This window comes from Eretmochelys imbricata, chromosome 23 (assembly GCF_965152235.1).
Source record: "Eretmochelys imbricata isolate rEreImb1 chromosome 23, rEreImb1.hap1, whole genome shotgun sequence".
Lineage (NCBI taxonomy): Eukaryota > Metazoa > Chordata > Testudines > Cheloniidae > Eretmochelys > Eretmochelys imbricata.
Genome location: NC_135594.1, coordinates 13,813,877 through 13,837,924, shown reverse-complemented (window position 1 = coordinate 13,837,924; position 24,048 = coordinate 13,813,877). Strand labels below are relative to the sequence as shown.

Sequence of the window (24,048 nt, the reverse complement as noted above, 5' to 3'; positions counted from 1 at the left end):
ATGAAGGGGGACTGTTCTTAATGGGTCGTCTGAATAGTGTGGGGGTGCCTCAGTTTCCCCTGTGCAGTTCTTAAGTATCTAGGTGGTGGGGTAAGGGTGTGTGATCCTTGCAGAGCCCTAGAGGGCAGGTGTGTGCAGAGGTCTGGACACAGAGAATGGCCAATCCCCTGTTTCCTGGCAACTGATGGCCTGGGCCCTTCCCCCCTGCAAGGTGAGAGCTAAAGGGTTGGAGAACAAAGGAATCAGGTGACCTCCTGGCCCTGGAAAGGGACAAAGCCCAGAGGAGGAGGAGGGGCTGGAGGGAATTTCAGTTTGGGCTGGCTGCGACATGGAGTGAAGGGCAGACGGGGTTGTCTGGCTCACTGCCCCGCAAAATGGACCCAGCTCAGGTGTCCCGTTCTCTGCACCTACAAGCTCTGTTTTAGACCATGTTCCTGTCGTTTAATAAATCTCTGTTTTACTGGCTGGCTGAGAGTCACGTCTGACTGCGAAGTTGGGGGGCAGGATCCTCTGGCTTCCCCAGGATCCCCACCTGAGCAGACTCGCTGTTGGAAGCGCACGGAGGGGCAGAGGAGGCTGAATGCTTTGAGGTCAGACCCAGGAAGGTGAAAGCTGTCTGAGCTGTGTGTCCTGCAGACAGGCTGCTCACAGAAAGGTGACTTCCCCAGAGTCCTGCCTGGCTTCATGGGGAGCAGTTCCAGATCTTCACCCAGGGACTCCGTGACAACTGGTGGCAGAGGTGGGATGTATTGCACCCTGTGGACGGCGCTTCCTGCAGTAAGTGATTGCGGAGCAGTAAAACAAAGGGGGATTGACGAGGACCAGGCGTGCTGAAGATTCAGAGAGAGACGGTTTCAGGGGGCGGTTAACCCCTGGGATTGTGTGACCAGCGAGAAGAACTTTTGCAGTAACAGGGTCCCCCGGGGGACTGCAGCGAGTGGTCCCAGGGGTGCAGGAGTCTGCAGCTCGACCCTGGCAAAGAGGTGGTGACCTTGAGAAGGGCTGGCACACTAGGGGTTCTCCCTGGAGACGGTGGGGAGCTGAGAGCACCCAGGCCTGTGAGTCCACAACAACTTGGGAAGAGCGGAGTGATGGCCTGTCACCGTCTCCTTAAGAAGGACATTGTAACCCTGTGCAGAAAGAGAGGGTTGAGCATTGGAAAGTTCACCAAAGCATAGTTAATCGTGCAGCTGGAGGAGGATGACCGCTCTAAGGAACAGATTTCTGACCCCAAATGGGGCTATAGCAGGATCTGGGAGCAGCTGGAGTGGGAGCCAGGCATCCCCAAGACTCCTGTCCCTGACCAGATGAGGGTCTTCACGATCGGGTTCCCCATCGGGGGATCGGAGACGGACGGGATTGGAGCTGAGTCCGAGAGAGCAAGAGGAATGTGAGAGACAGCGAGTGTCCGAGAAAGAGCTGCAGAAGCAGCAGCAGCATGAACTGGCGGTGGGGGAGCGGAGAGGCCTAGGGGACCTCCCCGGGGTGAGTGGGGATAGACCCCGGGGGGCCAGTTCCACAGGGAACCTCGAGACTAAATTGCTGCCCCTGGATAAGGACGTGGGGATGTGGATGCCGCCTCACTGCCTTTGAGCAGGCTGGAGATTTGAATGAGGGGGACCCTGCGGAAAAGCCCCGGTGTCTAGCTCCCTTGCTGGGTCCCAAGGCCATCGACTCCGTCAGCCAGATTAGTGGGGAGGTGAACAGGCTCCCACTCCTGACCCCAACCTGTATGTCTGTGATGGAGTTTCCTGGGGCCAGGCCCCTGGGACCCCCAGTGGGAGCAGATGGTGATGGTCAATGGGGAGACATTCCTGGGGTGGCAAGACCCTGGGTCAGAGGGACCTGGAGTCAGGCCCTGGGTGGTGCAACCTCAGATGCTGAGGGGCTGTGTGAGCTGGGTGAGGGTCCCAGGGACGAAGCCCCTCACCCTGCCTATGGCCCAGATCCCTGTGCAGACCCAGGAGGGGTCGGGCTGGCCGGCCGTTGCGGTGCTCCAGGATACCAACTGCGAGATCCTGTTGTGGGGGGGACTGTGTCTCTTTGGAACAGGATCCAGGCCCTGCTCCGGTAACTGCCCAGGGTTTGAATTTGAATCCAGGGAACCAATTGGTGGAGAGGGAAATGGTCAGTGAAAATGCAGATGACCTGGCTGGCAGGGGGGAGGAGCGGCAAGGCCTGTAACCAGTTGTCATGGAGTGTGGGGGAGTCCAGGCCCTGCACCCCTCTTCCTGGGATTCACTGAGACTCTCAGCCAGCCAGTAAAACAGAAGGTTTATTGGACAACAGGAACACAGACCAAAACAGAGCTTGTGGGTACACCCAGGACCCCTCAGTCAAGTCCTTCTGGGGGAGCAGGGAGCTTAGACCCCAGCCCTGGGGTTCCCTGTGTTCCTCCACCCAGCCCCAAACTGAAACTAAACCCCCCCAGCAGGCTCCCTTCTGCAGCCTCCGTCCACATTCCTGGGCAGAGGTGTCACCTCCCCCTCCCCCTCCTGGCTCAGGTGACAGGCTCTCAGGTCTCCCATCCCCAGGGCACATTCCCAGGTCAACACTCCCCCCTCCCTGCTGCATCACATTGTCACATCTCTCCCCCCTTCCAGACTGAACTGAGCGGGGTCACTGAGACCAGTGACCTTGGGAAGTTCAGGCCCCCCTCTCCGGGACAGCGCATTTGCTATCAGGTTGGCAGTTCCCTTCACGTGGACCACGTCCAGGTCATAATCCTGCAGGAGCAGGCTCCACCTCAGGAGTTTGGCGTCGGCTCCTTTCATCTGGTGCAGCCAGGTCAGGGGAGAGTGGTCGGTGTACACGGTGAAGTGTCGCCCGAAGAAATAGGGCTCTAGTTTCTTGAGGGCCCACACCATGGCCAGGCACTCCTTCTCGATGGCCGCGTAGTGTTGCTCCCGGGGTAGCAATTTCTTGCTCAGGTACACGATGGGGTGTCTCTCCCCCTTTTCATCCTCCTGCATTAACACTGCCCCCAGTCCCGTCTCTGAGGCGTCGGTGAACACCATAAAGGGCTTGTCACAGTCTGGGTTTGCCAGAACTGGGCCACTGACCAGAGCCTCCTTCAGTGCCCAGAAAGCCTCCTGGCACTGCTCAGTCCAGACCACCTTGTCTGGCTTCCCCTTCTTGCATAGCTCAGTGATGGGGGTGGCTATGGCACTAAAGTGAGGCACAAACCTTCAGTAGTATCCTGCCAACTCAATAAAGGCCTGGACCTGCTTTTTGGTGTGGGGAGCGGGTCAGTCTCTGATCACCTCCACCTTTGCTGGTTCCGGCTTTAGGCGGCCGCTCCCCACCCGATGGCCCAGGTAAGATACTTCCGCCATCCCCACCTTGCACTTCTCCACTTTTACAGTCAGCCCAGCCCCCTGGAGTCGGTCCAGCACTTGTCTAACCTGGGACACATGGTCCTCCCAGGTCTGGCTAAAGACACAGATGTCATCAATATACGCCACGGCAAAACTCTTCATCCCCCTCAGGAGCTGGTCCACCAGGCGTTGGAAGGTGGCCGGCGTTCCCTTGAGGCCGAAAGGCAGGGTCAGGAACTCATAGAGCCCCAGAGGGGTGATAAAGGCCAATTTCAGCCGGGCATCTGCATCCAGCGGCACTTGCCAGTAGCCCTTTGTAAGGTCCATGGTGGTAAGGTATCGAGCTCCTCCCAGCTTGTCTAGGAGCTCGTCAGGCCTGGGCATGGGGTAGGCATCAGACACAGTGATGGCATTGAGCTTCCGATAGTCCACCCAGAACCGGACCGACCCGTCTTTTTTGGGGACCAGCACCACTGCTGAGGCCCAAGGGCTGGCAGATGGCTGGATCATCCCCAAAGCCAGCATGTCCCGGACCTCTCTTTCCAGGTCCTGAGCAGTTTTCCCTGTGACTCGGAAGGGGGAGCATCTTATCGGCGGGTGCGACCCTGTCTGCACCCGGTGGACAGTCAGATTACTGCATCCAGGCTGGTTGGAAAACAGCTGTCGGTACGGATGCAGCACCCCCCGACCTCAGCTTGCCGGCCAGGGGTCAGCTGATCCGAGAGGGGAATTGTTTCCAGTGGGGAACCAGCTCTGGTCCCAGGGAATAGATCTACTAAAGGGTCATCTCCCTGCTCCTCCCAATGTCCACACACGGCCAACACCACATTCCCCCTGGCATAATATGGCTTCATCATATTCACATGGTACACCCGGCGGTGGTGTGCCTGGTTCGACAGCTCCACCACATAGTTTACCTCGTTTAGCTGCTTGACAATCTTGAAAGGGCCCTCCCAGGCGGCCTGTAGTTTGTTCTTTATCACGGGGATGAGAACCGTCACCTGATCCCTGGTGGCATAGGCAGGGGCCCGCGCCGTGCGGTCATACCAGACCTTCTGCTTCTTCTGTGCTCTGGCCAGATTCTCCCTGGCCAGGCCCATGAGTTCGTCCAGTCTCTCTCGGAAGATCAGGACATACTCCACCACTGACTCTCCATCGGGAGTGGCCTTCCCCTCCCACAAGTCTCTCATCAGGTCCAGGGGGCCCCTCACCCTCCTTCCATATAACAGTTCGAAAGGCGAAAATCCGGTAGACTCCTGGGGTAGCTCCCTGTACACGAACAGCAGGTTAGGTAAGTACTTGTCCCAATCCCGCGGGTGCTGGTTCATAAAGGTTTTCAGCATCATCTTTAGTGTCCCATTGAACCTCTCCACCAGCCCATTGGACTGGGAGTGATAAGCTGAGGCCCAGTCGTGCCAGACCCCACATTTCTCCCACAAGCACCGGAGCAGGGCCGACATGAAGTTGGAGCCTTGGTCTGTCAAGACTTCCTTGGGGAACCCCACTCGGCTGAAAATGGTCAGGAGCGCATCGGCCACGGTGTCTGCTTCAATGGAAGCTAAGGGCACTGCCTCGGTGTAGCGGGTGGCGAAATCTACCACCACCAGAATGTATTTCTTCCCCGACCGGGTTGTCTTGCTGAGAGGCCCCACGATGTCCATGGCCACCTTCTGGAAAGGCTCCTCTGTGATGGGCAAAGGTTTCAAAGCCGCTTTCCCCTTGTCCCAGGCCTTCCCCCCCCTCTGACAGGGGTCACAGGATCGGCAATTCTGCCAGACTGTGGTAAAGACCCCGGGCCAGTAAAAGTTCTGTAGCAAACTCTGCTGGGTGCGCCGGATTCCCTGATGCCCTGAGAGGAGGATGTCATGGGCCAGGTACAGTAGCTTGCGGCGATACTTCTGGGGGATCACCAGCTGCCTCCTGATCTCACAGGACTCTTTTTCCCTTGTGTAGCCCATTCTCAGTACAGGAACCCCTTCTCCCACAGGAACCTCTCCTGGCAGCCTCTCCTCATAGTCCATAGCACACTGAGGTCGGCCAGGTCCCTGAGCTTCCACAAGGAGGGATCTTTCATCAACTTGGCCTGGAACTCAGCGGCTGGGGAAGGGATGGGGACCGGTTCCCTCTCATTGGCTGGGTCTGAGGCCTCCGCCTCTCTGAGCCGTGCCCCTCGGTGCTCCCTCCAAACCAGGGTAGGGTCCTGTGCCTCCGGTGTGGTACCCTCCCCAAGGTCAGGGTGCAGTGCCCCTCGCCGGCTCTGGCTACGGGTCACAACCAGGGCGGTCTGGAGCTTGCTTGGCCAGTCCTCTAGGTCTCCCCCCATCAAAACCTCAGTGGGCAAATGGATGTACCCCCACATCTTTGGGGCCCTCCTTGGCCCCCCATTTCGGGTGTACCTTGCCACGGGCACCTTAAATAGGGTCCCACCCACCCCCGTCAGGGTCAGGTAGGTGTTGGACACCACCCGATCTGGGGTCACCACCTCGGGCCGGGCCAGCGTCACCTCCACGCCCGTATCCCAGTATCCATTGACCTTCCTCCCATCCACCTCCAGGGGAACAAGGCACTCTCTCCGGAGGGACAGCCCCGCGCCCACCCTGTAAACCGAGCACCCTGAGTCCAGAGCATCCAGCCCTCTGGCGGAGCTGGCCTGGGGTACTCTTCCCTCCTGAGCAGGTGGTAAACTGGCAGCTCCCCTTGCCTGTGTTGTCTTCCCCTCGTGCACCTGGATCCCTGCCCAGTTAAGCCTGGGTAGGTTGGGTCTGCTCAGTCTGTCCCTGAGCCTGGGGCACTGGGTCCATACGTGGCATCTCTGGCCACAGTGATAGCAGCTCAGGTCACGTTGGTCCCCTCGAGCGGTCGGAGGGGCCCGACGCCAGGCATTCCGCTTGGGAGGGGGTTCTCCCTATTTCCCCGCTGGGAGGCCCCATGGTGACTCTCTCTCTGCATCGGGGGGGGCCTGTTCTTTTGGGACTGCTCTCTGCTACCCCCTGACTGTTCACAAACTCGTCGGCCAGCTGCCCTGCGTGATGGGGGTTCTCCAGCTTTTTGTCCACCAACCACAGCCTCAGGTCGGAAGGGCACTGTTCATACAGTTACTCCAGTACGATTAGGTCAAGCAGGTCCTCTTTACCTTGGGCCCAGCTATCCACTTGCGGGCATATCCCTGCATTCGGTTGACCAGTTGTAGATATGTGACCTCAGGCATTTTACGCTGACTCCGGAACCTTCTCCGGTACATAGAATCATAGAATATCAGGGTTGGAAGGGACCTCAGGAGGTCATCTAGTCCAACCCCCTGCTCAAAAGCAGGACCAATCCCCAATTAAATCATCCCAGCCAGGGTTTTGTCAATCCTGACCCAAAAAACTTCCAAGGAAGGAGATTCCACCACCTCCCTAGGTAACGCATTCCAGTGTTTCACCACCCTCCTAGTGAAAAAGTTTTTCCTAATATCCAACCTAAACCTCCCCCACTGCAACTTGAGACCATTACTCTTTGTCCTGTCATCTTGTACCACTGAGAATAGTCTAGAACCGTCCTCTCTGGAACCACCTCTGAGGTAGTTGAAAGCAGCTATAAAATCCCCCCTTAGTCTTCTCTTCTGCAGACTCAACAATCCCAGTTCCCTCAGCCTCTCCTCATAACTCATGTGTTCCAGACCCCTAATCATTTTTGTTGCCCTTCGCTGGACTCTCTCCAATTTATCCACATCCTTCTTGTAGTGTGGGGCCCAAAACTGGACACAGTACTCCAGATGAGGCCTCACCAATGTCGAATAGAGGGGGACGATCACGTCCCTCGATCTGCTCGCTGTGCCCCTACTTATACATCCCAAAATGCCATTGGCCTTCTTGGCAACAAGGGCACACTGCTGACTTATATCCAGCTTCTCGTCCACTGTCACCCCTAGGTCATTTTCCGCAGAACTGCTGCCTAGCCATTCGGTCCCTAGTCTGTAGCTGTGCATTGGGTTCTTCCGTCCTAAGTGCAGGACCCTGCACTTATCCTTATTGAACCTCATCAGATTTCTTTTGGCCCAATCCTCCAATTTGCCTAGGTCCCTCTGTATCCTATCCCTGCCCTCCAGCGTATCTACCACTCCTCCCAGTTTAATATCATCCGCAAATTTGCTGAGAGTGCAATCCACTTCATCCTCCAGATCATTTATGAAGATATTGAACAAAACCGGCCCCAGGACCGACCCCTGGGGCACTCCACTTGACACCGGCTGCGAACTAGACATGGAGCCATTGATCACTACCCGTTGAGCCCGACAATCTAGCCAACTTTCTACCCACCTTATAGTGCATTCATCCAGCCCATACTTCTTTAACTTGCTGACAAGAATACTGGGGGAGACCGGGTCAAAAGCTTTGCTAAAGTCAAGGAACAATACATCCACTGCTTTCCCTTCATCCACAGAACCAGTAATCTCATCATAGAAGGCGATTAGATTAGTCATGCATGAACTTCCCTTGGTGAATCCATGCTGACTGTTCCTGATCACTTTCCTCTCATGTAAGTGCTTCAGGATTGATTCTTTGAGGACCTGCTCCATGATTTTTCCAGGGACTGAGGTGAGGCTGACTGGCCTGTAGTTCCCAGGATCCTCCTTCTTCCCTTTTTTAAAGATTGGCACTGCATTAGCCTTTTTCCAGTCATCCGGGACTTCCCCCGTTCTCCACGAGTTTTCAAAGATAATGGCCAATGACTCTGCAATCACAGCCGCCAGTTCCTTTAGCATTGTTGGATGCAACTCGTCCGGCCCCATGCACTTGTGCACATCCAGCTTTTCTAAATAGTCCCTAACCACCTCTTTCTCCACAGAGGGCTGGCCATCTCTTCCCCATGTTGTGATGCCCAGCGCAGCAGTCTGGGAGCTGACCTTGTTCGTGAAGACAGAGGCAAAAAAAGCATTGAGTACATTAGCTTTTTCCACATCCTCTGTCGCTAGGTTGCCTTCCTCATTCATTAAGGGGCCCACACTTTCCTTGGCTTTCTTCTTGTTGCCAACATACCTGAAGAAACCCTTCTTGTTACTCTTAACATCTCTCGCTAGCTACATCTCGGGGGTCAGTCCAAACTCATGGAGCAAGGCCTGTTTGAACAGTTCGTAGTCCCCTGCCTCCGCCCCTGTCATTCGGCTGTACACCTCCATGGCTTTGGGGTCCAGTAAGGGGGTGAGAAACTGGAGCCTGTCTGCAGGGTCAACCCTGTGCATCTCTCAGGCATTCTCAAAGGCCGTCAGGAAGCTATCTATGTCCTCTCCCTCCTTCCGCTGGGCCAGGAAGCACTTATCAAAGCTCCTTGCAGTTTTGGGTCCCCCCGCACTCACCGCAGCTGGGGCCCCACTGCTCCTCAGCCTGGCCAGCTCCAGTTCATGCTGTCTCTGTTTCTCCTTCTCCTCCTGCTCATGCCTACGTTGCCTCTCCTTCTCCTGATGTTCCCACTCCTTCTCCTGCTCATGTTGACGTTGTTTTTCATGATCCTCCAGATCCCTCATTTTCATCTCCCTCTCCCATTCCAGCCGCATCCACTCCATGGATGGGGAGCTCCACCGGGAGGATCCCCTGCTGACTGATGGGGTCAGGGTGCCCTCGGTATTCGCCGGGCTTCCCCCAACCCCTACCCCAGGCCTAGGTAGGAAGGGTCTCAGGATGTTCTGGGCAGCAGTCTGACCCCTCCCAGCCCGGTCAGGCCCCAGGGCCACGCTGCGTCCGCCGGGTAGCTTCCCTCCGGGACAGGGATCGGGTCATCCGAGCGATCCCTCTCCTCCAACTGGGCAATCAGCTGTTCCTTGGTGGACCTCCCAATGCGCAGCCCCCTCTGCCTGCACAGCTCCACCAGGTCACTCTTAAGGCATTTAGCGTACATCTCCCTGCTGGCCACTCGCAGGCCGGGCAGCTCTCTATGGTTTCCAGATTCTGGATTCACTGAGACTCTCAGGCAGCCAGTAAAACAAAAGGTTTATTGGACAACAGGAACACAGTCCAAAACAGAGCTTATGGGTACACCCAGGACCCCTCAGTCGAGTCCTTCTGGGGGAGCAGGGAGCTTAGACCCCAGCCCTGGGGTTCCCTGTGTTCCTCCACCCAGCACCAAACTGAAAACTAAACCCCCCCAGCAGGCTCCCTTCTGCAGCCTCTGTTCACATTCCTGGGCAGAGGTGTCACCTCCCCATCCCGCTCCTGGCTCAGGTGACAGGCTCTCAGGTCTCCCATCCCCAGGGCACATTCCCAGGTCAACACTCCCCCCTCCCTGCTGCGTCACATTGTCACACCAGACCCCTGGGGCTGGTTGGGACAGAGAGATGCTCTCCGCCCCCCTTGCACGCCGGAGGGGGGGCCTCAGGCTGGCTCTGATGCAGTGAGGAAAGCAGCGAGCTCGCTGCCTACCCCCACTGGGACAGCAAGGGCAGCGCTGAGCACAGTGGGAGCTGAGACCCCAGCTGAGTCGGGGGAGACACAGGCAGGAGAGGGGATCTGGTGGGAGTTGCAAGGTGCTTGGTAAGGAAAGTTTGGATGAGCCTAGGCAGCCTTGTGAGCTGATGGCTGTGTCTACTCAGCAGGGTGGGAAGGCGAGGAGAGTGGAAGATGAGTGTCCCTGGACCTTACCTGTTAGCTGGGTGGAGAATTGTGACAGGGAAGGAAACATGTCTGTGTCTGTCAGGGGTATTGACTTGCCTGTAGAGGGAGCCACCCTGATCTCCAAGCAGTTGTCTGTGACCAGCCTTGTGTGCTGGGACAAGGGGAATGAGATCCAAGCTCGGTGTCTGGTAAAGAAGAAAGTGTGTCTGGCTCTTCTTTGTCTGTGGAGCAGACAGAAGGGGCCTTTCAGCCTGTGATGGTTGAGGGTTGTGCAGTTGTCTCAGAGTTGGTTCTGGATTCAGTTAAAGCCCAGGAAGGGAATGGTCCTAAGTTTGTGTCTGCTCAGGAGAATGGCCCTGTAACTAGGTCGCATCCAGTTAGTGTCTATGCAAAATCCCAGAGAGTAGACAATTCTGGTGCTTGTATTTTGCCTGTTGCTAATGTGTTGTTGGGAAAGGGTGTAGCAACTCTGTCTAATCAGGGTGAGATCCTAGCCAGGGCACAAGGAGAGCATGAAGGTGATGTGATTGTGTTACCTACTGAGGCTGCGGAAACCTGTAGCAAGAAGGAAAACATTCCTGAACTTTTTTCAGAGTAACAGCCGTGTTAGTCTGTATTTGCAAAAAGAAAAGGAGTACTTGTGGCACCTTAGAGACTAACCAATTTATTTGAGCAGAAGTTTTCATGAGCTACAGCTCACTTCATCGGATGCATACTGTGGAAACTGCAGAAGACATTATATACACAGAGACCATGAAACAATACCTCCTCCCACCCCACTCTCCTGCTGGTAATAGCTTATCTAAAGTGCTCACTCTCCTTACAATGTGTATGATAATCAAGTTGGGCCACTTCCAGCACAAATCCAGGTTTTCTCACCCTCCGCCCCCCTTACACACACACAAACTCACTCTCCTGCTGGTAATAGATGGGCCAGATGGGCCAGAGGTAATTCTGGATGTAAGGGAGACCCAGAAAGAGTCTGTTGTTGCTCAGGAAAGTGTCCCTCTAGAGCAAGCCCTAGGTAAAGAGGGTAAGAGCAGAATTTCTGGGAGGGGTGAATTGTTGCATAGAAAAGCCCCTAGGGAAAGGAATCCTCATGGAGCCTTTGCAAGCAGTTTACTGCAGCTGAAGGGTGTGAAAGTGATTTAATCAAGAAAGTTTCAGTTCCTAAGGGCCATCAATTTTCTGTTGTGAATGGATCCACTGACTTTCCTGTTGAAGGATCCAGTGTCGATAGCTTTGAGAAGGTCTCAGATGAAGTGAAAGCTGTTACGAAAGTTAAACATTCCCTATAATCAAGTGGCTGTGTTTGGCCAGCTTGTTGGGGAGAAGACCCAATCCCAGTTTGACCCCCTGGGGTTTTGGGGTGGTCAAAGGGCACGGGCCTCATAAACCTTCCCACATGCGGCCTGCGAGTGCTATCGACCACCCCCGACCCAAGGGAGGGCATGAAACTGGAAGGGCCTGGTGTAACTCCTACCAAGGAATGGGAGAGGTGCTGGGGCATCCATGGGAACGTTGGTGGTTTCGAACTTCCCCAGTTAAACCGGCTAAAGTGACCCCGCTCAGTTCGATCTCGAAGGGGGGAGAGATGTGATGAAGTGGGACTGTTCTTAATGTTTCCTCTGAATGGTGTGGGGGTGCCTCAGTTTCCCCTAGGCAGTTCTTAAGTATCTAGGTGGTGGGGTAAGGGTGTGTGATCATTGCAGAGCCCTAGAGGGCAGGTGTGTGCAGGGGACTGGACACAGAGAATGGCCGACACCCTGTTTCCTGGCAACTGATGGCCTGGGCCCTTCCCCCCTGCAAGGTGAGAGCTAAAGGGTTGGAGAACAAAGGAATCCGGTGCCCTCCTGGCCCAGGAAAGGGACAAAGCCCAGAGGAGGAGGAGGGGCTGGAGGGAGTTTCAATTTGGGGCTGGCTGGGGACATGGAGTGAAAGGCAGACGTGGTTGTCTGGCTCACTGCCCCCCAAAATGGACCCAGCTGAGGGGTCCCGTTCTCTGCACCTACAAGCATTGTGTTAGACCATGTTCCTGTCGTCTAATAAACCTCTGTTTTACTGGCTGGCTGAGAGGCACGTCTGACTGCGAAGTTGGGGGGCAGGACCCTCTGGCCCCCGCAGGAGACCCGCCTGAGCAGACTCGCTGTGGGAAGCGCACAGAGGGGCGGAGGAGGCTGAATGCTCCGAGGTCAGACCCAGGAAGGTGGAGGCGGGGGAGCTGTGTGTCCTGCAGACAGGCTACTCCCAGAGAGGAGACTTCCCCAGAGTCCTGCCTGGCTTCATGGGGAGCAGGTCCAGAGCATGGCCCGGGGACTACGTGACACCTTGTCTCCCCAACAAGCTGGACACACAGGCCCCATAGGCCCACTGACTGATCCACCATTGGTTGAAGCGGGGGGCGGGGATGATCGCTGTGTTGGTGTTTCAGTCCCTTTCCCCGCCCGACAGACGCTGGTTCTGTTCCTGCAGGGGAAACCGACACATTCACGGTCAGTGCAGCCGTGGGGAGAACCCCCCAGATCCACCCCCAAGAGCTCCCTCCCCTGCACTCACAGCCCCCCTTTCCCAAGGCCTGCGGAAAGGTGGGTCTTGTGTGACTCCCGCCAGTCACAGACTCTATTTCCGACCCCGGGGCGGGGGGCAGAGCTGCAGGGGGCCCACTGGTCAGACTCCCTGGCTGGCCTTAGGTGGGGCCGGGGGGACAGGTGAGCTCTCATGCAGCTGGGTCCTGAGCTACGTATGGGTGAACCCCCTGTCCCCAAGCCCCATGGGCAGGTAGTGCCATCCCTGGTAGGGGACAGACTCCCAGAGAGTCTGAGTGACAGATGAACTGAACTGGGGCGGGAGGGAGGCAGGGGTGGGGTGTCTCCCTTGTTTAACTCCTGTCTCTTGTTGAAAGCAGGGCGAGAATTTCTCACGCCCACCGTCTGGCCCAGCACGGTGGTGGGGTTTGTGGGAAGCATCACCATCCGCTGTGAGGGTTGGTACCCGGGCATGAAGTTCTTTCTGTGTAAAGCCCTGGGCCTAGCAGAGAGGACACCCGGCCGGGGAGCTGCAGAGCAGGGGGGGCCTTTCCCAGCCAACATATGAGTTAGGGGGTGACGGGCGGAGCTGAAGGTTATAAACCTCAGTGTGAAGTAGAGACTTGTACAGTCCCCTACAAGTCAGGGGTGATGCAGTGCACAGAAGCCAGGAGTCCTGGACCCCATCCCTCCTGCTGTCCCACCTTGATCCCAGCCCTCGCAGCAGAGAAGCCAGGGAGTGAACGGACCCTGGAGACTGGCCTGGCCTGTCTCCTGGTAGGGAGCAGAGCTCTGACCCCCAGGGGCTGGGGTTGCTCCGTGTCTCATGTTGTTAGCCCAGGGCTCAGAGGAAACTCTGGGCCCCTGTGGAAAGGCATCCAGGAGCCCGTCCCCAGGCCTGCCAGGTCTGACTCACCACTGAGGCTGCGTGGTGAGGACGGGGCCTGTGTCTCATGGCCTGTCTGCTTCTCCCTGCAGAGCCCAGCTACCCCAAACCCAACATCTCCCTGAACCCCAGCTGGGGGGTCTCCCTGGGGGGAGCTGTTGCTGTCTGGTGTCGGGGGCAGCACCAGGGCATGCGGTTCGTGCTGAATAAAGAGGGACGCCATTTTCCACCGGTGGATCCGAAGGGGTTTGAGGCTGTGTTTCCCATCAGCAACGTGCGCCGGGAGGACGGTGGGAGCTACAACTGCTCCTATCACAGCAGATCAAAGCCGTCCGCCGCATCGTCCCCCAGCGACCCCGTGGAGCTGGTGGTGAGAGGTGAGGGGTCCGGCTCGGCAACCCCATTCCCAGCCCCAGCCAGAACCTCACAGGGGCTCGGTGCTAATGGGTCGCTCAGAGCCAGCTCTGCCCTGAGCCCTGACGGGATGCCCGTCATAGAATCATAGAATATCAGGGTTGGAAGGGAGCTCAGGAGGTATCTAGTCCAACCCCCTGCTCAAAGCAGGACCAAATCCCCAATTTTTGCCCCAGATTCCAAAATGGCCCCCTCAAGGATTGAACTCATAACCTTGGATTGAACTCATAACCTTGGGTTTAGCAGGCCAATGCTCAAACCAGTGAGCTATCCCTCCCCCCGTGAAGCAGCAGCCCCTGGAGACTCGGGGCAGGGAGGTGACTTTAACGCTGCCCCTTGTGGGTAGGAGCCGTGAGTCGCTATTTAATCCCATGATCCCCTCCGCTCTGTTCTCCAGGCCCTGCCCCAGGCAGTGCCCCGGCCGGAGCTGAATGAGGCAGGGGCTGCAGGGGAAATGGTGGCTTGGTGGACACAGTGCTGGGCTGGGACCCAGGAGATCTGGCCCAGCTCCTGGCGCGGCCACAGACTCTGTGTGATGGGAGCATGTCATGATTTTCAAAAGTGTCCTTCAAAAGGGCCTCAATCTTGGGGGACCTCAGGCCAAGCGCCAGAAACCGAGATGCCCACAGTTAGTGGAGACCTCTGCAAACGCTGGCCTCAATAGCGCTGGATCCCTAGAGTTGGGGGAGTACGTAGGGACCCGCCATGTTCAGGGCCCCTTTGTGCCAGGCGCTGCATAAACACAGAATGAAGAAATGGTCCCTGTCCCGGGAGCTCACAAAGTGAATCTGTCTGTGCCTCAGTTTCCCCTTCTGTTGAATGGGGATAATCATAGAATCATAGAATCATAGAATATCAGGGTTGGAAGGGACCCCTGAAGGTCATCTAGTCCAACCCCCTGCTCGAAGCAGGACCAATTCCCAGTTAAATCATCCCAGCCAGGGCTTTGTCAAGCCTGACCTTAAAAACTTCCAAGGAAGGAGATTCCACCACCTCCCTAGGCAACGCATTCCAGTGTTTCACCACCCTCTTAGTGAAAAAGTTTTTCCTAATATCCAATCTAAACCTCCCCCACTGCAACTTGAGGCCATTACTCCTCGTTCTGTCATCTGCTACCATTGAGAACAGTCTAGAGCCATCCTCTTTGGAACCCCCTTTCAGGTAGTTGAAAGCAGCTATCAAATCCCCCCTCATTCTTCTCTTCTGCAGGCTAAACAATCCCAGCTCCCTCAGCCTCTCCTCATAAGTCAAAATGACACCTCCCTGCCTCCCTTGGGGGCTGGCAGGGTGACTCCCTTTCTGTGTGGGCCTCAGGTCCTGTCATGCTGGGCCCCGGAGACAAGCCCATGAGTCACTGTGTGTCCAGGGCAGGCCAGATGAACGAAGCAGGGGCCACAAACGGGCACAGGAGGATGTACTCCCAAGCAGTAGGGAGCCGTGGCTCGGTGTCTGTGGGGCCGGGAGCCCAGCTTGCAGGGCCGGGATTCTGGGTGGGGGGACTCTGGGATCTGGGAGAGAATCTCTGCCCGGCGCCCTGGATCTGCCCGTGGCTGGGCCCTGCCAGGGAGGCTGGGGCTGGGTGGGTGCCCGGGTCTGGCTCTCACAGCCTGTCTCCTGTGCGCAGATCCCAGCTTACCCAGACCCTCCGTCTCTCTGAGCCCCACTAGGGTCACCGCCCCAGGGGCAAACGTCACCATCCGGTGTCAGGGGCAGAGCCGGGACGTGAGGTTCTTCCTGCACAAGGCTGGAGACCTGAACCCGCCGCGACACATGGACCCTGCTGGGGACGGGGCCGAGTTCCACATCCCCACCGTGGGCCGGCAGCATGGAGGGAGCTACAGCTGCAGCTACCGGCCCCGATCAGAGCCCTTCGTCTCCTCGCAGCCCAGCGACCCCGTGCAGCTGGTGGTAGCAGGTGAGGGGCCCGGCTCCACGTCCCCGCTCCCAGCCGGACCCTCAGATGGTCGGCACCCAGATGGGATACTCAGAGCCAGGCTCTGCCCAGAGCCCTGGGATTCGCCTGGACAGGGAGCGGGGACAGTGTCACTGGGGGGTTCCCCAGCCAGTGGGGAGCAGCAGCTCCTGGAGATTTGGTGCCAAGGGAGGGGGGATCCCTTCCCCCAGGGGGAGCTGCAGAGCATTGGCCTTTCCCAAAGGATGCTCTCGCAGCTGCCCCCGCACTGGGGACGCACAGAGGAGTCTGGGCCCAGGGGCTGCCCAGCCGGCACTGTCCCCAGCCACAAACCCCGCTCCCCGGGACTGACAGTAACAATCGATTGATGCTGAGTCATGGGCCAAGGTGGATTAAGGTTTCTTGGGGCCCTGGGCCAGAGCAAGGGGGATCCCTCACCACCCCTTCCTCCTGCCATCCCTCTCCTGTCCCACCTCCTCAGCCTGCAGCCCTGCCTATGGCCCCACCCCTCTCTACCCCTTCCCCCGGTCCCTGCCCCTATTCCACCCATGGTCCTGTCCCATTCCGTCCCCCCACTGCAGCCCCGCAGCCCATTTCCTACTTTCTGTCCCCCCTGTGACAAAGCAGGACTGTTCTTAATGTTTCCTCTGAATAGTGTGGGAGTGCCTCAGTTTCCCCTATGCAGTTCTTAAGTCTCTAGGTGGTGGGATAAGGGTGTATGATCACTGCAGAGCCCTAGAGGGCAGGTGTGTGCAGGGGTCTGGACACAGAGAATGGGCGACACCCTGTTTCCTGGCAACTGATGGCCTGGGCCCTTCCCCCTGGGAGGTGAGAGCTAACGGGTTGGAGAACAAAGGAATCAGGTGACCTCCTGGTCCGGGGAAAGGGACAAAGCCCAGAGGAGGAGGGGCTGGAGAGGGTTTCAGTTTGGGGCTGGCTGGGACATGGAGTGAAGTGCAGACATGGGTGTCTGGCTCACTTGCCTCCCAAAATGGACCCAGCTGAGGGGTCCTGTTCTCTGCACCTACAAGCTCTGTGTTAGACCATGTTCCTGTCGTCTAATAAACCTCTGTTTTACTGGCTGGCTGAGAGTCATGTCTGACTGCGGAGTTTGGGGGCAGGACCCTCTGGCTTCCCCAGGACCCCGCCTGAGCGGACTCGCTGGGGGAAGCGCACGGAGGGGCAGAGGATGCTGAATGCTCCGAGGTCAGACCCAGGAAGGTGGAAGCCGGGTGAGCTGTGTGTCCTGCAGACAGGCTGCCCACAGAAAGGCGACTGCCCCAGAGTCCTGACTCGCTTCAAGGGGAGCAGTTCCAGAGCATCGCCCAGGGACTCCGTGACAACGGGTGGCAGAGGTGGGATGTACTGCACCCCGTGGGCGGCGCTTCCTGCAGTAAGTGATGGGGGAACAGTAAAACGAAGGGGGATTGACGAGGACCAAGCGTGCTGAAGGCTCAGAGAGGAGCGGTTTCGGGGGGCGGTTAACCCCTGTGAGAGTGTGACCAGCGAGAAGGACTGTGCAGTAATGGGGTCCCCCTGGGGACTGCGGTGAGCAGTCTCAGGGGCGGAGGAGCCTGTGGCTTGGCCCTGGGAGAGAGAAGGACTTTTGCAGTAACAGGGTTCCCTGTGGGATTGCAGCAAGCGGTCCCAGGGGTGGAGGAGTCTGTAGCTCGACCCTGGCAAAGAGGTGGTGACCTCGAGAAGGGCTGGCACACGAGGGGTTCTCCCTGGAAACTGTGGGGAGCTGAGAGCACACAGGCCTGTGAGTCCACAACAACTTGAGAAGAATGGAGTGATGGCCTGTCACTGTCTCCTTAAGAAGGACATTTTAACCCTGTGCAGAAAGAGACGGTTGAGCATAGGAAAGTTCACCAAAGCACAGTTAATCGTGCAGCTGGAGGAGGATGACCGCAATAAGGAGCAGATTCCTGACCCAAATGGGGCTATAGCAGGATCTGGGAGCAGCTGGAGTGGTAGCCAGACATCCCCAAGACTCCTTTCCCCGACCAGACGGGGGTCTTCACGATTGTCGGGGGATCGGAGACGGACGGGATTGGAGCTGAGTCCGAGAGAGCAAGAGGACTGTGAGAGACAGCGAGTGTCCGAGAAAGAGCTGCAGAAGCAGCAGCAGCATGAACTGGCGGTGGGGGAGCGGAGAGGCCTAGGGGACCTCCCCGGGGTGAGTGGGGATAGATCCCGGGGGGCCAGTTCCGCAGGGAACCTTGAGACTAAATTGCTGCCCCTGGTTAAGGAGGGGGGGATGTGGATGCCACCCCACTGCCTTTGAGCAGGCTGGAGATTTGAACCAGGGGGACCCTGCGGAAAAGCCCCGGAGTCTAGCTCCCTTGCTGGGCCCCAAGGCCATAGACTCCGTCAGCCAGATGGGTGGGGTGGTGGACAGGCTCCCACTCCTGACCCCAACCTATATGTCTGTGTGGAGAATTGGGACAGTGAAGGAAACGTGCCTGTGTCTGTCAGGGGTATTGACTTGCCTATGGAGGGAGCTACTCTGGTCTCCAAGCAGTTGTCTGTGACCAGCCTTGTGTGCTGGGACCAGGGGAATGAGATCCCAAGCTGTGTGTCTGGTGAAGGAGAAAGTGTGTCTGGCTCTTCTTTGTCTGTGGAGCAGACAGAAGGGGCCTTTCAGCCTGTGATGGTTGAGGATAGTGCAGTTGTCTCAGAGTTGGTTCTGGATTCAGCTAAAGCCCAGGAAGGGAAGGGTCCTAAGTTTGTGTCTGCTCGGGAGAATGGCCCTGTAACTAGGTCGCATCCAGTTAGTGTCTATGCAAAATCCCAGAGACCAGACAATTCTGGTGCTTGTATTTTGCCTGTTGCTAGTGTGTTGTTGGGAAAGGGTGCAGCAACTCTGTCTAATCAGGGTGAGATCCTAGCCGGGGCACAAGGAGAGCATGAAGGTGATTTGATTGTGTTACCTACTGAGGGTGTGGAAACGTGTTGCAAGAAGGAAAAGATTCCTGAACTTGTGTGTGGCAAAGGGAAGGAGAATGCTTCTGACCTTTTATCTAGGAAGTCTGTCAGTTTGCCTGAAAGGGGTTGTAAGTGAGACCCGGAAAAGTCTGTTGTTGCTCAGGAAAGTGTTCCTCTAGAGCAAGCCCTAGGTGAAGAGGGTAAGAGCAGAATTTCTTTGAGGGGTGAATTGTTGCATAGAAAAGCCCCTCGAAAAGGAATCCTCATGGAGTCTTTGCAAGCAGTTTACTGCAACTGAAGGGTGTGAAAGTGATTTAATCAAGAAAGTTTCGGTTCCTAACAGCCAGAAATTTTCTGTTGTGAATGGATCCACTGACTTTCCTGTTGAAAGATCCAGCCTGGATAGCTTTGAGAAGGTCTCAGATGGAGTGAAAGCTGTTAAGAAAGTTAAACAGTCCTATAACAAAGTGGCTGTGTTTGGCCAGCTTGTTGGGGAGACAAGGTGTCACGGAGTCCCTGGGCGATGTTCTGGATCTGCTCCCCATGAAGCCAGGCAGGACTCTGGGGAAGTCTCCTCTCTGTGAGCAGCCTGTCTGCAGGAGACACAGTTCACATGGCTTCCACCTTCCTGGGTCTGAACTCGGATCATTCAGCATCCTCTGCCCCTCTGTGCGCTTCCCAGAGCGAGTCTGCTCAGGCAGGGCTCCTGGGGAAGCCAGAGGGTCCTGCACCCCAACTCCGCAGTCAGACGTGACTCTCAGCCAGCCAAAAAAACCAGAAGGTTTATTAGACGACAGGAACATGGTCTAGCACAGAGCTTTTAGGTGCAGAGAACTGGACCCCTCAGATGGGTCCAACCACGTCTGCCCTTCACTCCATGTCTCCAGCCAGCCCCAAACTGAAACTCCCTCCAGCCCCTCCCCCTCTGGGCTTTGTCCCTTTCCCAGGCCAGGAGGTCACCTGATTCCTTTGTTCTCCAACCCTTTAGCTCTCACCTTGCAGGGGGGAAGGGCCCAGGCCATCAGTTGCCAGGAAACAAGGTGTCGGCCATTCTCCGTGTCCAGACCCCTGCACAACCCTGCCCTCTAGGGCTCTGCAAAGATCATACACCCTTATCCCACCCCCTAGATACTTAAGAACTGCATAGGGGAAACTGAGGCGCCCCCACACCATTCAGAGGAAACATTAAGAACTGTCCCACTTCGTCACACAAGGTTGTTGAGAGAGGAATGTCTCCATGCTAGTTCTGTAAGTAAACAGTATGTGGCCCAGGTCAAGATGGGGGCTCTTAACCAAGAGAGCCCGAATTGCAGCCCTCCAGACTGGAGCGCTGGGAGAAGACCCAATCCCAGTGTGACCCCCTGGGGTTTTGGGGTGGCCAAAGGGCACGGGCCGCATAAACCTTTCCACATGCGGCCTGTGAGTGCTATCGACCACCCCCGACCTAAGGGAGGATGTGAAACTGGAAGGGCCTGCTGTAACTCCCACCAAAGAAGGGGAGATGTGCTGGGGCATCCATGGGAACGTTGGTGGTTTCGAACTTCCCCAGGTCACCGGCTAAAGTGACCCCGCTCAGTTCAGTCTCGAAGGGGGAAGAGATGTGACGAAGTGGGACTGTTCTTAATGTTTCCTCTGAATAGTATGGGGGCACCTCAGTTTCCCCTGTGCAGTTCTTAGTATGTAGGGAGTGGGATCAGGGTGTATGATCTTTGCAGAGCCCTAGAGGGCAGGTGTGTGCAGGGGTCTGGACACAGAGAATGGCCGACACCCTGTTTCCTGGCACCTGAGGGCCTGGCCCTTCCCCCCTGCCAGGTGAGAGTTAAAGGGTTGGAGAATAAAGGAATCCGGTGCCCTCCTGGCCCCGAAAGGGACAAAGCCCAGAGGACCCCACCTGGGCGGACTCTCTGGGGGATGTGCACAGAGGGGCAGAGGATGCTGAATGCTCCGAGGTCAGACCCAGGAAGGTGGAGCCGGGGGAGCTGTGTGTCCTGCAGACAGGCTGCTCCCAGAGAGGAGACTTCCCCAGAGTCCTGCCTGGCTTCGTAGGGAGCAGTTCCAGAGCATCGCCCGGGGACTCCGTGACACCCCCCAACTGCAGCCCCAAGACCGGAGAAGCTCTGTCCCCACACCCTGGCCCAGGGGCCCAGTGGGGAGTGAGGGCAGCAGCTCCGCCGCTCTTCCAGGCTCGGCGGCAATTCGGCAGCGACTGCTTGGGGTGGCAAAATTGGTAGAGCCGCCCCTGGCTCCAGGGGGCTCCCCTTGGCCAGGGCCCCTGGACACACAGGCCCCATAGGCCCAGTGGCTGATCCACCACTGGTTGCAGAGAGCGGGGGGGCGATCCCTGTGTCGGTGTTTCAGCCCCTTCCCCCGCCCCGACAGACGCTGGTTCTGTTCCTGCAGGGGAAACCGACACATTCACGGTCAGTGCAGCCGTGGGGAGAACCCCCCAGATCCACCCCCAAGAGCTCCCTCCCCTGCACTCACAGCCCCCCGTTCCCAAGGCCTGCGGAAAGGTGGGTCTTGTGTGACTCCCGCCGGTCACAGACTCTATTTCCAACCCTGGGGCGGGGGGCAGAGCTGCAGGGGGCTACTGGTCAGGCTCCCTGGGTGGCCTTAGGTGGGGCCGGGGGGACAGATGATCTCTCCTGCAGCCGGGTCCTGAGCTACGTATGGGTGAATCCCCTGTCCCCAAAGCCCCATGGGCAGGCAGTGCCATCCCTGGTAGGGGACAGACTCCCAGAGAGGCTGAATGACAGATGAACTGAACTGGGGCGGGAGGGAGGCAGGGGTGGGGTGTCTCCCTTGTTTAACTCCTGTCTCTTGTTGAAAGCAGGGCGAGAATTTCTCACGCCCACCGTCTGGCCCAGCACGGTGGTGGGGCTTGGGGGAAGCATCACCATCCGCTGTGAGGGTTGGTACCCGGGCATGAAGTTCTTTCTGCTTAAAGCCCTGGGCCTAGCAGAGAGGACGCTCGGCCGGGGAGCTGCAGAGCAGGGGGGGCCTTTCCCAGCCAACATATGAGTTAGGGGGTGACGGGCGGAGCTAAAGGTTATAAACCTCAGTGTGTAGTAGAGACTTGTACAGTCCCCTACAAGTCAGGGGTGGTGCAGTGCACAGAAGCCAGGAGTCCTGGACCCCATCCCTCCTGCTGTCACCCCACTCCCTTCCCAGAGCTGGGGAGAGAACCTGGATCCCAGCCCTCGCAGCAGAGAAGCCAGGGAGTGAACGGACCCTGGAGACTGGCCTGGCCTGTCTCCTGCTAGGGAGCAGAGCTCTGGCCCCAGGGGCTGGGGTTGCTCCGTGTCTCATGTTGTTAGCCCAGGGCTCAGAGGAAACTCTGGGCCCCTGTGGAAAGGCATCCAGGAGCCCGTCCCCAGGCCTGCCAGGTCTGACCCCCCACGGAGGCCGCGTGGTGAGGACGGGCCCCAGGACTGAGGGACGGGGCCTGCGTCTCACGGCCTGTCTGCTTCTCCCTGCAGAGCCCAGCTACCCCAAACCCAGCATCTCCCTGAGCCCCAGCTGGGGGGTCTCCCTGGGGGGAGCCGTGGCCGTCTGGTGTCGGGGGCAGCACCAGGGCATGCGGTTCGTGCTGAATAAAGAGGGACGCCATTTCCCACCTGTGGATCCGGACGGGTTGGAGGCTGAGTTTTCCATCAGCAACGTGAGCCGGGAGGACGGCGGGAGCTACAACTGCTCCTATCACAACAGATCAAAGCCGTCCGCCGCATCGTCCCCCAGCGACCCCGTGGAGCTGGTGGTGAGAGGTGAGGGGCCCGGCTCGGCAACCCCATTCCCAGCCCCAGCCAGACCCTCACAGCGGCTCGGTGCTAATGGGTTGCTCAGCGCCAGGCTCTGCCCTGAGCCCTGACGGGATGCCCGTCATAGAATCATAGAATATCAGGGTTGGAAGGGATCTCAGGAGGTATCTAGTCCAACCCCCTGCTCAAAGCAGGACCAAATCCCCAATTTTTGCCCCAGATTCCAAAATGGCCCCCTCAAGGATTGAACTCGTAACCTTGGATTTAGCAGGCTAATGAGCTATCCCTCCCCCATGGAGCAGCAGCCCATGGAGACTCGGGGCAGGGAGGTGACTTTAACGCTGCCCCTTGTGGGTAGGAGCCGTGAGTCGCTATTTAATCCCGTGATTCCCTCCGCTCTGTTCTCCAGGCCCCGCCCCAGGCAGTGCCCCGGCCGGAGCAGAATGAGGCAGGGGCTGCAGGGGAAGTGGTGGCTTGGTGGACACAGTGCTGGGCTGGGACCCAGGAGATCTGGCCCAGCTCCTGGTGCGGTCACAGACTCTTTGTGATGGGAGCATGTCATGATTTTCAAAAGTGTTCTTCAAAAGGGCCTCAATCTTGGGGGACCTCAGGCCAAGCGCCAGAAACCAAGATGCCCACAGTTACTGGAGACCTGTGCAAACGCTGGTGTTAATAGCGCTGGATCCCTTGTGTTGGGGGAGCATGTAGGGCCCCTGCCATGTTCAGGGCCCCTTTGTGCCAGACGCTGCATAAACACAGAATGAAGAAACGGTCCCTGCCCCTGGGAGCTCACGAAGGAAAGTGAATCTGTCTGTGCCTCAGTTTCCCCTTCTGTTGAATGGGGATAATGACGCTTCCCTGCCTCCCCGGGGGGCTGGCAGGGTGACTCCCTTTCTGTGTGGGGCTCAGGCCCTGTCGTGCTGGGCCCAGGAGACAAGCCCGTGAATCGCTGTGTGTCCAGGGCAGGCCAGATGCAGTGAAGGAGGCAGGGGCCACAAACGGGCATAGGAGGATCCCAAGCAGTAGGGAGCCGTGGCTCGGTGTCTGTGGGGCCGGGAGCCCAGCTTGCAGGGCCGGGATTCTGGGTGGGGGGACTCTGGGATCTGGGAGAGAATCTCTGCCCGGGGCCCTGGATCTGCCCGTGGCTGGGGACTGCCAGGGAGGCCGGGGCTGGGTGGGTGTCCTGGTCTTGTTCTCACAGCCTGTCTGCTATGTGCAGATCCCAGCCTGCCCAGACCCTCCATCTCTCTGAGCCCCACCGGGGTCACCGCCCCAGGGGCAAACGTCACCATCCGGTGTCGGGGGCAGAGCCGGGACGTGAGGTTCTTCCTGCACAAGGCTGGAGACCTGAACCCGCCGCGACACATGGACCCTGCTGGGGACGGGGCCGAGTTCCCCATCCCCACCGTGGGCCGGCAGCACGGAGGGAGCTACAGCTGCAGCTACCGGCCCCCATCAGATCCCTTCGTCTCCTCGCAGCCCAGCGACCCCGTGCAGCTGGTGGTAGCAGGTGAGGGGCCCGGCTCCACGTCCCCGATCCCAGCCCCACACCCGGCCAGATCCCTCGGGGCTTCGCACTGATGGGACGCTCAGAACCAGGGTCTGCCCTGAGCCCTGGGCCCAGCAGAGGGGACACCCAGCCGTCCAGCTGGGACGGAGTCACTTGGGGGTTCCCCAGCTGGGGGTGATCAGCAGCCACTGGAGGTTCGGGGCAGAGG

At 57.9% G+C, this 24,048-nt stretch overlaps 2 protein-coding genes across 2 annotated transcripts in view; one reads left to right on the top strand and one right to left on the bottom strand.

The window, feature by feature from the left end:
* LOC144279334 (alpha-1B-glycoprotein-like) overlaps positions 1-24,048 on the bottom strand; it is a 937,253-nt gene that overhangs the window by 435,994 nt on the left and 477,211 nt on the right. The window lies entirely within an intron of this gene.
* Positions 1-24,048, top strand: part of LOC144279242 (immunoglobulin superfamily member 1-like) — a 96,738-nt gene that overhangs the window by 39,456 nt on the left and 33,234 nt on the right. The window contains 4 exon segments of the mRNA XM_077840732.1: positions 13,411-13,695; positions 15,357-15,647; positions 22,052-22,336; positions 23,550-23,840. Of these exon segments, the coding sequence (XP_077696858.1) occupies positions 13,411-13,695; positions 15,357-15,647; positions 22,052-22,336; positions 23,550-23,840 (1,152 nt within the window).